This window comes from Microtus pennsylvanicus, chromosome 7 (assembly GCF_037038515.1).
Source record: "Microtus pennsylvanicus isolate mMicPen1 chromosome 7, mMicPen1.hap1, whole genome shotgun sequence".
NCBI classification, from domain to species: Eukaryota; Metazoa; Chordata; class Mammalia; order Rodentia; family Cricetidae; genus Microtus; species Microtus pennsylvanicus.
This window is the reverse complement of record NC_134585.1, coordinates 260117-272636: the sequence shown is the minus strand read 5'-3', so window position 1 is coordinate 272636 and position 12520 is coordinate 260117. Positions and strand designations below refer to the sequence as shown.

At 37.8% G+C, this 12520-nt stretch overlaps 1 protein-coding gene across 1 annotated transcript; it reads left to right on the top strand.

Annotated features, from left to right (window-relative positions):
- Positions 1 to 10838: 10838 nt before the first annotated feature.
- LOC142853582 (olfactory receptor 1f45-like) lies at positions 10839 to 11768 on the top strand. Its single transcript, XM_075978743.1, has one exon. It carries the CDS (start codon positions 10839 to 10841, stop codon positions 11766 to 11768), a length of 930 nt encoding a protein of 309 aa, XP_075834858.1.
- Positions 11769 to 12520: the final 752 nt, after the last annotated feature.

Below are 12520 nucleotides of genomic sequence, written 5' to 3'. Positions count from 1 at the left end.
CTTGAAGAAATATAGTAAATTCTTCTGAAACACTGAAACACAGAAATTAATATAAACACTGAAATGTGAAATTAGTTGATTCTGCAATTGTTTGTGATATGTATAACAAAGATGACCAGGTAAGGGAATAAACATATAAGAAAATATATTTCAATTGTGTGTAAAATTGCAATCTATATATAAAAGGGAAATTAGAACAAGCCAGGAACTCAATATAAATGGCAATACTGAATTTGTTTGGGAGATAACAGTTGGTGAAAATGACTTGGTATCATTTTATATATGTTTGTATATAAAACCAAGTATGTAAATATGTATGTATTGCCGATGTTCTGAATAGATGGATAATAACAGGTACATTTATCTATAAGGTTACTTTAACTTATAATCCTATAATGCGATTAATAAATTCAGTTTAGAAGGCAGTACTGGGAATTGAACCCAATATTTCACACATGCTATGCCTATACTTTACTACTGAATTATCTCCCTAGCCCTCTTTTCTGTTTTCTCTCCTCCTCCTCTTTCACCTCCTCCTCCTCCTTTGTCCTCTCTCTCTCTCTCTCTCTCTCTCTCTCTCTCTCTCTCTCTCTCTCTCTCTCTCTCTCGGGTTTCACAAAATCTTCCAGGCTGGCCTGGCACTGACTGTGACCTAGGAAGGCTTTACTTATGCTGTTTTCTAGGTCAGCCTCTCAGTTTGCTGGGGATACAGCCTTTGTCGTTGGGCCTATCTATGGCCAAGAAAATTATAATTCTTAGAACTGGATGGGTAAAATAAGAACAAAGTATAATGATAAATGCTTGTGAAGAAATCACAATAAAACATTACTTGTACATTCAAAATTGTGATGACATTATAATGATTTTATATTTTGAAGATTTTAATGTAAAGTCACTGTTGTCCAACTAGAAATATAAAGCTAAATTTGATGTGGAGTTAAGGGTAAATTTAAAAAGTATGTCTAATTTCATTTTTTTTTCAAATGAGAAGGCAGTTAAATAAATGAGATAAGTGACAGAGAGAACTTTAAAATGGTAGATATCAAGTAATTCCCACATATTCACAAATCTGAGGCAAAGTACCAAGTGTTAGCACTCAGGGAGAGGTACATGGTGTGAAGAAATGGGAGAACAATAATGAACAGAGAGCAAATAGATCCACAAATGTTGAACTTAAGGTCCGAAAAAACAAAAACAGACCCCAACACAGGATGCTAATCAATGGGATGGGAAAGGGCACGTTTCTCTTCACCAGTGGAATTTTAAGCAAAAGGCTAAGAAGAAGCCTCCTTGGGACTCCACAGGTACACTATCTGACACTACAAAAACATAATTTAATAGGGAATCGCAGATCCATTCAGCAAGAATATGCAGTACAATGCGGCTGCAAGCCTTCCTAGCTCGCTCACTGGTGAGAAGTCTTACAGTAAAAACTTTTGACTAGGGAGAACAAAAACCCCTATATTTTTACATCTCCATCCTCCAAAGACCTCCAGAGGTCTTCAGATTCTCCACTCACTATGTGAAAGTCAGGGTGGGCCTAGGAAACTCTGTGGTGTGGCTTAGATTCACAGATAAAATTCTGTGTGGCTGGAATTGCAGACTATGCTGCAGAGGGAAGCTGCGTGTAGTTACATTTGGCAACAGCGGATCAACTTCTGGGAGGAGGAGAAAGAACAACTGTGTGGTTCTATCTGTGGGGTGTGTAGGATGGTGACAGAGACAGTCACTGAGTGATTGTGAATTCCCTGTAAGCCTGTACGACTTCTAAAGATGAACCATCACAATCCATCCCTTGTAAACATGACACCATGCACATCATTTTAAACCATAGCATTCCACCCCAGCCCCTGAAATCTCATATTCATTTTATAATGCAAAAGCACATTTCTGGGGACGTTGAGAGTGTAAGAAATCAGGCCACTGGCATGAATATATGATTTTCAGGGAAAGGCACTGTTTTGGGAGGCTGTGGACGCTTTGGGAGGTCGAATGTGGCTTGAGGAAGTAAGTTTCTAGAGACGTGCCTTTGATAGTCATTCGGGTTCCTATTCTCTCCTTTTTGCTTTCTGTGGCCACGAGGTAAGAACTTCTTCCTTCACTCTCCTTCTGTCACAATAGTTTGCTGAAATGACAAAACCAAGAAACTACACCCTGAATCCTCTGAAACTGTGAATCAAATTAAATTCTTCTTCTTCTTCTTCTTCTTCTTCTTCTTCTTCTTCTTCTTCTTCTTCTTCTTCTTCTTCTTCTTCTTCTTCTTCTTCTTCTTCTTCTTCTTCTTCTTCTTCCTTCTCCTCCTCTTCCTCCTCCTCCTCATTATAATTATTTACCAGCTCAGGATACTAAGTAACTTTCATTTACTACCGGCTGAATAAACACCTTCAGTTATCACAAACTCTCTTTGGAGTCACAGGAATAGATCTGTCTGGGGCATGGAAAGAAGAATCCTGAATCCACATGTAGTGGAGAGCAAAGAACTAGAAAGTGGATTGCTTTAATATTTCCAGAATATTTGATGAGCTGACAGATATAAGTAAATAAATGTGGAATATTCCTTTATGCTGTGAGAATATATGTAACTGTGATTGGTTTAATAAAGAAGCTGATTCTCCAATAGCTGGACAGGTAGGGGTTAGGCAGGAGTGGCAGACAAAAAGAGAGTGTGAAGAAGAAGAGGAGTCTCGGGAGTTGTGAGGAGATGCAGAGGAAGTAGGAGACGAACTTGCCCTACTGAGAAAAAGTACTAAGCTACATAGCAAAGCATAGATAAGAAATATGGGTTTGTTTAAATGATAAGAGTCACTAACAAGTTAGTAACAAGCCTGAGATATTGGCTGAACATTTAAATTAATAATTAAAGTCTCTGTGAGGTTATTTTGGAGTTGGCGGATGGGACAGAAAAGACCAGCTGCAATAAATAATAATTAGTCTGAGCTATTTAAAATGAATTATGTGGCTTGTAGCTAAGAACATAACAAGAAAACCTACTTCCCTTCTCAATGATTCATTTTTCATTTTATCAACACAGAGAGAAGATGAAACTTCAATGAGCTGTAGCACTTCTAATTTAGGTTGTCCAATTTATAACAGTTGTAAAAGCTTCCCTATCATAGCCACAGCTTATCTTTGTAGAAGGGAATTCTTCAAACACTCTGTTAAAATAACTTACTTTTTATGACCTGGAACAGCAGTCCCTTCTTCAGGGATTGTTTCCTGAGGGGGAGGACCAAGGATGAAGGAGGTCAAAAGATTTTTCATGACCAGATGGCTCATACCAAGTAAGTTTAATAAGAATTGTAACATATATAACATACTTCTTGCAAGGTGAAAATGGGACAGAGTCAGAAGAAAGGTATCACATAATAGGACAAAGTCAGAAGCTAACCAAGCAATGTTGCACCAAGAAAAGAGAGGATATTACAGGTACATCAAACATACAGTAGCCTTGGAACTGCCAGCCACAACTCTCCCTCAGGGAAAATAATCAGATTTCTAGGAACTGAACCCTATCTTCTTAAAGGCCCTGGCCCAAGCCCCAGACGGGACCTTGCCAAGTCTATTTCTGGGCAGAAATCAGTGTTCGCCTTGTCCTTTCATCAGTCAAGGCCTCTGGAAAAACTTTGGATTGGCCTGACTTCCAACTTTTTAAACTCTGCATATAATTCAGCAGCTTATGCATGGGACATTTTCTTTTCTTCCCAACCTAGTATCTAAGTCACTGAGTCCCTGCTTCTATGGTTCATTGTTCCCCTAGGCTGCCTCCCATGCTGTGCTAAAAGTGCATCAAATAAGATTTGCACATTTCCTTCCTGTTAATCTGATCAAATCAATGTGATTCATGAACTCAGTTGTTTTCATAAGAGGATGGATGAAATAGGATAATTATTGGCACTTCATGGCTCTATCAGGTGCTTGTATATGTTCAGAAGACACAGGAGGTCATGGTCTTGGGAATGCACCAGCTCTTCTCGATGCTGCCAATCTCTGGATATAGTTATTAGAGAGAAAAAGGGACTTTTACTCATTTTACATGTTGTCTTGGTAGTCCCTAATGGTTAAATATGATTCCTAGCTGACATCAATGAATGGTACACTATAGAGCTGTTTATGGATTGTGAAATTCATCATCAAACATGGTAAAATTGAATGAGAGATGATTAGAATGGATCTAGAGTTCTCACTTAGATAGAATTAGGTTTGCAATATTGTCAGAATCTAAAGGTAAGTGATTACTGAGTAGGACAAATGTTTGAATCTATATTTATTTAGAAAAATGCAATGTAAAACTCGTACATCAGTTAGAGTGGTTCTTCTTAGAAACCAGGAAATATTATGGTCACATGTTCACTATTCAAGTTTTCCTTGGTTAAGAAGGTAGACCAATGACTAGAAATAGATCATGAATTTTAAATATTTTTCTGATTTCACATCCGAATCATGGTCAATACTTTACAGCAGTTTAATTAGCGATTCATCCTCCAAATACATCAACAGGCAAATTTCTCAATGGAAATTTACTACAGATTTTCCACTAATGAGTAACTCTGGGAACTGGCTCTCAAAGGCCAGGAAAGGTTTTTTCTATAGGCAAACCTTTTCTGATCCCAAGAGAGGTGCTAAAAATGATGCTGAGTTTTCAACTGCCTTCACCTCTACTTTTATATATGGTCTCAGCAATGTAGGCAAAGGGCAGGATGCTCTTAAGTCTAAGAATATTGGAGGAGAATGAATACTTCTGAGTTTATCACTTATGAGAGAACATTAGTGATCTCAGAAGGTAAGTGTGAAATGTGATATTTTATGGAGTAAAATGAGCTCATATTTCAGACTGAAGTATTCAAAATGTAGTATAGGACATCCCATTCTGTTTGTATGTTAGTTTCCAAAGCTGCATGTAAATAACTCCATTTAAAAGAAAACATCTTTCACAGTAAAATTTCTCTATGAAGAAATATTTTATATATACATATAACACACATGTATATCATAGATACATATATGCATCTCTCTCTAAATTTATCTATCTATCATCTATCTATCTATCTATCTATCTATCTATCTATCTATCTATCTATCTATCTATCATCTATCTATCTATCTCATTTAGAGTTGAGAAAAAAAGCCAGAACTGAAAACTCGAAGAAAACTCTTGTTTACAGATGAAACTGGAAATAGAAAAAAGTTACAAAAATTAACTTAAAAGAAATTTAAAACAGGAGAAGACATCAGATAAGAAGGCTGAGGATGAGTCAGAGAGATCACTGGAAACCAGGAGAGTGTTGTGGGTAATTTGGAAGTCAGACAAAGAAAGAGTCTGAAGTAAACTAACAAAGATTTTCTATTGAGCTGTCTTTTTGAGAAATAACTTAAGAACTGCAATTTAAAACTGACATTGATGAGAGTTATTTGGGGAAATACAAGTATAAGTTCTTGCTTTAAGAAGTTTTGAGAAAGCACAAAGGTGGAAGTATTGATTAGAAAATAAGTAGTGGTTGAGATGGGAGTTTTGCATGAATGTGTCATAAGAAGTAGAGAAACGAGGCAATGGTGCTACAAGCCAAGGAACTCTCTTGTTCCCATGCAGCTCGTCTGAAGCTGTGTCTTTAGACACAACCAGAGATGCTGAACTAGTTTTCAGACACCCTGAGTACTGAATCTCATTGCTCTGAGATCTAATATGATCTATTTATGTTATGGATAGATAGGTTTGAGATGAATACAATAGCAATGAAAGTCCCTAACATGGGGAGTGACAGCATGAGAGGCGTGTCGTTGCCTGGTGGAGGGAAGGATTGGCCATAAGAAACGAGCATGTAAGACTGGACCTCACTGTGTATGGGAATAACCTCCTAATTCCCAATACAAAGGGGAAATGGGATGGGAGGGAAAGTGAGTAATGCGGGAATGATTGGCAGAACACCGCATTTTTTAAATTCAATGCATCAGCATGTTGGAACCACAGATTCTCATACCTCACCACAGGTCTCCTCTGTCAGTATCTCTGGGGTGGAGTTTGACACCTGTGACTTAACCGCATCTCTAGGTGAGTGCTAGCTGTGTGGACGTTCTCATTTAAAAACATATTGGAATAACTCGTGTCTCCTTATTCTAAAACATCTATCCATTAGAACATCTACACACTGTGAGCAGCCAGAAGTTAAACAAAAAATGGAAAAAGAAAATGCAACAGGAATACTGTGGTCATATCTACATGAATCTTTTGTCTTTTGATATAGTTCATCATTTCCAGTTAGCATAAAATGACCCAACTCTTTTTTTTAATTTAATTCTGAACCTTTTATATACCTTTACAGCATGAAAGCACAACTAGAAACAGCTAAAATTACATCTTCCCATTAGGACTTAATTCCTCACATAGCTTGAGTGAAGAATGTCAAAATCCTCCTTTGTTCTTCTTTATAGTTTTTAAGAATTTATCTATATTTATACCAATTCAAACACTTACATATGTACATTAAAAACTAGAATCTGCATTTGAGAAAGAATATAAGCTTTCTGTTTTTCTGAGTTTATATTGCTCCATTTACCATAATAAATTTCAGAGACATTCACTTCCTTGAAAATTTTATCTCATTATTTTTTGTAGTGATTGAAATCTCATTATACACATGTACCATATTTTCTTTATTTTTTTAAATTGAAAATAGATTCTTCTTTCATACAATACATCCTAACCACAGTTACCCCTCCCTCCAGTCTTCTCCCATTTCTCTTTCCCCTAGACCCACCCCCTTCTATTTCCCTTCAGAAAGGAGCAGGCCTACAAGATACAACACCCACACTTGACAAAATAAGATACAACAAGACAAGGCAAAAGTCCTCATATTGAAGCTAAACAAGGCAATCAAATAGGAGGAAAAGAGTCCCAAGAGCAGACAAAAGAGTCCAAGACACACCTACTGACACTGTTAGGAGTCCTACAAAAATAGCAAGCTAACAACCATGACATTGATATTGGTGTTCTGTTCAGAAAGTTGTCTCCTATGCTAATGTGTACATGGTTATCCTCCAGTCTTCCTTCTATCATTTTCAGTGTATCTGGGTTGGTAAGTTTTTGATGTACTTGGACTTGAGTTTTACGCAGGGTGATAGATATAGATCTATTTGCATTCTTCTACATGCAGACATCCTGTCCGACTAGCACCGTTTGTTGAAGATGCTTTCTTTTTGTTCAGTGTGTATTCCTGGCTTCTTTTTTAAAAAAATAAAAATCCAGAGGTGTGTGGATTCATGTCCAGAACTTCAATTCCATTGGTCAACACATCTGAGAAAATTTTCCATTACTTTTATATTTTCTAATTTGGTGGAGTAAAGGTTTTAAAAGTATGCCCTTATGATCCTCTGAATTTCCTTGGTGCCTGTTATTATGTCCCCCCTTTCAATTCTGATTTTGTTAATTTGGATATTCTCTCTTGATCTTTTAATTAGTTTGCATAAGGGCTTGTCTAGCTTGCTGATTTTCTCAAAGAACTAATTATTTGTTTCATTGATTCTTTGTATTGTTTTCCTTCAGGCCTCAGTTTGATAATTTCTTTTCATGTACTCCTCTCTTGGGTATGATTGCTTCTTTTTGTTTTAAAGATTTTGGGGGTGGCTGTCATGTTTCTAGTATGAAGTCTTTTCAATTATTTTTTATGTAGGCTCTTAATATTGTGAATTTTCCTCAGCACCACCTTCATTGTGTTCCATAACTTTGGGTATGCCATATATTCATTTTTATTGAATTTGAGAAAGTCTCTGATTTCTTTCTTTAATTCTGTCTTGACTTATTGTTTTCATTCAGTAGAGAGTCACTCAGTTCCCATGAGTTTGTAGGCTTTGTCTGTTTCTGTTGTTGATGATATCCAGCTTTAACCTGCGGTTGCCTGATCTGATGCAAGAAGTTATTTCCATTTTCTTCTATATATTGAAACTTGCTTTGTGTCTTCTTTAAAAATAATATTTTATTGTAAAATACATGTGTGTGTACACATGCATGAGTGTCAGTGCCTGCAGAGGCCAGAAGAGGGTGCTGGATATAAGTCATAGGTGTTGTGAGTCATCTGACATGAGTGCTGGGAGCTGAACTCAGTTCTTCAGGAAAATCAGCAACTGTCCTCAAGTGTTTTTATCATTTCTCTAGCTCCAAACATTCTTTCCTTTTGTTGTATTACATAGAAAGACAACCTCATTGTTGGTAATCAGTTGATGAACAAGAATATTTTTCTTTCTTTTCTGCTAGTAGTAGAGTTTAATTTATTGCATTAGCATAATGAACTCCTTCCTAAATCTCCATTGTTCACCCAATCTTCATATAAAAGAAAGAGCAAAAACATAAATAAGAAGAAAATGCAGTAAAGCAGAAATACTGCTGAGGTATAAAAAGACGGGGAATCACAAAGAAAAGAAGAAAGAAACAAACAAACAAACATAGAAAAATAAACAAGATAAATTGGGACAAAGTGTTGGAGCAGTCTCTCTGTCAGCTTATTCTTAGTAGTGCACAATACATTTTTCTCTACACTTTTAAGATTTCCTTTCATATACCTGGTGGGTTTGCAAGACCATTTTTTCCTTTAAAACAGAATAATGTTTTTCTTATTCTGACTCTCCTTGACAAGGTCATATGGAGACAACTTCCAGACTGACATCTTATTCTGAAGACCAGTAAAACTCCTTACAAGAGGCATGTATTCATTCACAATTTAGCTGAAGAGAGAAAATTTATATATCACAGAAACTGGAAAACCCCTTCAGACAATATCAACCTAAGCACCAGGTCACTTTTGTCTATATATTTAATAAGAGATAGGATAATAAAAGGTAAAGTATTAATAGTAGTTTAATGGTGGGGAAGAAGATAAAGTTATAACATAGTCTTGAAGCTCTGGTAATATTTGACTAAAGATAAAGAATTATCAGATGAGAGATAACAAGAGTGCATGATGTCAGGGATGACAATTAGTGGAACTACGGGTGACCAGCCAGAACAATACTGCCTGGCCAGGGGTGGAACAGGTAGGCAGAGGCACAGTAAGAGTTCCTGGTAACCAATCACAGTAGAGTATATGTAATTAATAGGAAAGCTTTTTTCCCTATTATTTGAGCAAAAGAAAGTTGAGGCAAAAATAGAAAGTATATAATTCTGTAAAATGTTTGCAGCTTGAGTCATAGTAATCAGAGTACATGAGTGTAGTCAGCTGTACTGTTGATGGAATAAGCTTTGAGTAAGTTGATGAGAAAATATCCACTTAAGGTAAGAAAAGAAAAGGTGAGCAAGGGGCTGCAACAAGGAAAATTTTGTGGAGAACAATGTTATAACACTGTTTAGATATGAAGGAATGGAGGAGAGATGCACCGATGCTTTCAAGTCATGGTAGCAGCACAATGCCTGGAGGAAAGGTGTTTCTTTCCTGAAATAGTAAAATAAAATAAACCACAGAAGAGAACAATGGAGTGCCTCCTTCTGCTTCTAATTTCTTTTGGTCAATTTATCCATTTATTGATATTTGTTTCTTTTATGACAAGCACTTTGAAGAGGAAAATCAGATTCTGCTCTGCTCTATCATAACATACCTCATTTTCTTGTGAATAAGACAATTACCTAAAACCTTACTAAATATCCAAATAAAATATACATATGGTAACTTCCTTCATATCACAATTGTGGTAATTTGTGGAGGTTCAAGGTAGATCTGCCAATCAAAGAAGCATAAGGAGCCATCCCAGGAAAGAAATTGAGATCGTAAGGATGAGCTCTAAGGGTTGAAACCATTTGTTCTCTCTCAGAGTCACATAAAAACTCAGTACTGAGAGGGTGGAAACTAAGTCTTACTGTTATATAGCTTTTGGCTGTCTTTTGGATTAGGCAAACACAATGATTAGATGCTAGTGGCTTAAGAAGAGCATCCACAAATCTCTCTCTCTCTTCCCGCCTCCCCCCCACTTCCCACATCTTGGTGTCTCTTTCTCTCTCTTCCCTCCCCCCTCTCACACACACTTCCCACATCTTGGTGTGTTGCTGTCTGTTCTCTCAGACAAAATGGGTTATCCTATCTTTTACTTGACCTGTGATTCAAAATAAATCTTTTTTGTTACTTAATTTGTAACATTATGCTAGCAACAGAAACTGATCAAGACAGAAAATTGGTACCAAGAGTTGTGACTGTTGCTGATAGGATTGGTAAGATATCCCCAAATTAAAAATACTTAGAGCCTTAGAAGTCATACAAAGACTTATACAGTCTCATAAAAAATATAGTTACCCTGGTAACTGTTTGTAAGCAAATAAGCTATATGCTTTTGTTTTTGAAGAAACTGTCTTAGCAGCACTATGAACAACACATTAGATGAGGCAACAATGGTCACAGCGAGTCACTCAGGTAAACAGCAGCACTCTTCCTAGTCAGCTGGAGCTGCAAACAGAGTGATGACTCTGTAGATGGGCAGGAGAATTTATTGAAATCCCACCGTGTGTAAGCACTGAGTTAAGTACTAAGATGCAACCTCTGCCTTTAAAGGAATCATAATAAAAAAGATTCACAGGAAAGTAGTTATTCTATCATGTAAGGCAAAGTTTAAATAGGATAGCTTTCGCCTAGAGAATTCCAGGAAGCCACTGCCCATCAACAAATTATCTTTATATCTTTGTAGGGAGCTATTTTTTAATGAACTCTAAGTCATGTCCCTCCCTTTGCTTTTCTAGTTTCCATTGTTCAATTGGTGCTATGAAGGAAACACATTGCCAAGGGACCAGGTCTGGATTGACGCCTATTCTTGCCTGCAGTGAGTGAATTGTCTTCACACCAATTCCTTCTTGAAACACAAGACTCAGAATGAACTGCAGTCAGGCTCTAGGCTTTGTCCTTTTAGGACTTTCCAGAGACCGAGAGAAATGGCTGCCCCTCTTTAGTATCTTCCTAGCTCTCTACTTGCTGGGCCTCCTGGGGAACTTGCTACTTCTGTTAGCTATTGGTGCCGATGTTCACCTCCACACCTCTATGTATTTCTTCCTCAGTCAGCTCTCCCTTGTGGATCTTTGTTTCATTACCACTACAACCCCGAAAATGCTGGAGGTTTTGTGGACTGGAGATGGATCGGTCTCGTTCTCTGGATGTCTCACTCAGCTGTACTTCTTTGCTGTTTTTGCAGACATGGATAACCTACTTCTGGCAGTCATGGCTGTTGACCGCTATGCTGCTATCTGCCACCCACTGCGCTACCCACTCCTAATGACGTCTTGCAGATGTGGGGTTCTGGCCGCTGGGTCGTGGGGAGTAGCTCATTGTGTGTCTCTGGCCCATACATTGCTGCTCTCCCAGCTATCTTTTCATAACAACCAAGAGATTCCTCATTTTTTCTGTGATTTCGGTCCTCTCTTACAGCTTTCTTGCTCTAATACACACCTCAACGAAACCTTGATGATGACTTTGGCTGGCATCTTAGGACTTAGTGCACTTCTCTGCATTATGAGTTCTTATGGTTGTATTTTCTTTGCTGTGGCTAGGGTGCCATCAGCACAGGGTAAAAGGAAAGCCCTGGCCACATGCAGTTCTCACCTCTCTATGGTCTTCCTCTTCTACAGCACAGTTTTTGCCACATACCTGAAGCCTCCATCTAGTTCTTACTCATCCGGGGCGGTGGTTGCTGCTGTCATGTATACCCTGGTCACTCCCACCCTGAATCCCTTCATTTATAGTCTGAGAAATAAGGATGTTAAGAGTTCATTGAGAAAGATCCTGAATGTGGAAAAGTTTCAGGATTAAGGATCGTCACTGAGGAAGAATCACACCCCACATCACTACTACATATGCAAAATGAGTCCGTTAACATTGTAGCTCATGGGAGAATTATATAATTGCTATGGCTAATCTTTAGTGTTAACTTGACTGGATTTGGAATCACCTGGAACACACATGTCTGTGAGGGTGTCTCTGGAGAGAATTCACAGAGGAGAGAAGATCCATCCTGAATGTGGGTGGCACCATCTGTTCCATAGGATGGTCCTGAAATGATTGTAAGGAGCAAAGGAAGAAAACCTACCTTACTGTCACTCTTCACTGTTGACCACAGATGCGATGCGACCTGCCACCCCATTTTCCTGCTGCCAGCCCTTCCACATCCCATGTACTGTATTCTTCATAGCATGAACAAAATGAAACTTTGTCCTTAAATTGTTTCTGTCAGGTATTTTGTCCCAGCAACAAGAAAAGTAATAAGCACAACAATCTGTTGGAAATAACACATGTTGTGTTCTCTAGCTTTTGTCTTCTTACACTCATTTTCCTGAAGCATGACTCTCCATCGCAATCACTACAGTCATCTCATAATTTTAGAATTTCTACTAGGGGTTTAGTAACAACAGCTCCCTGATAGCCTTATAGGCCTTACAGTCTCTCTTGTTCAGAAGATCAAGTGATTTTAAGTATTTCTGTTTTTCTCTAATATCCTTCCTCCAGTTGAAACTGGATGCCACTGACAAATCATGTTAAAGGGAGTTGTAGAGTTCACAGAAGTT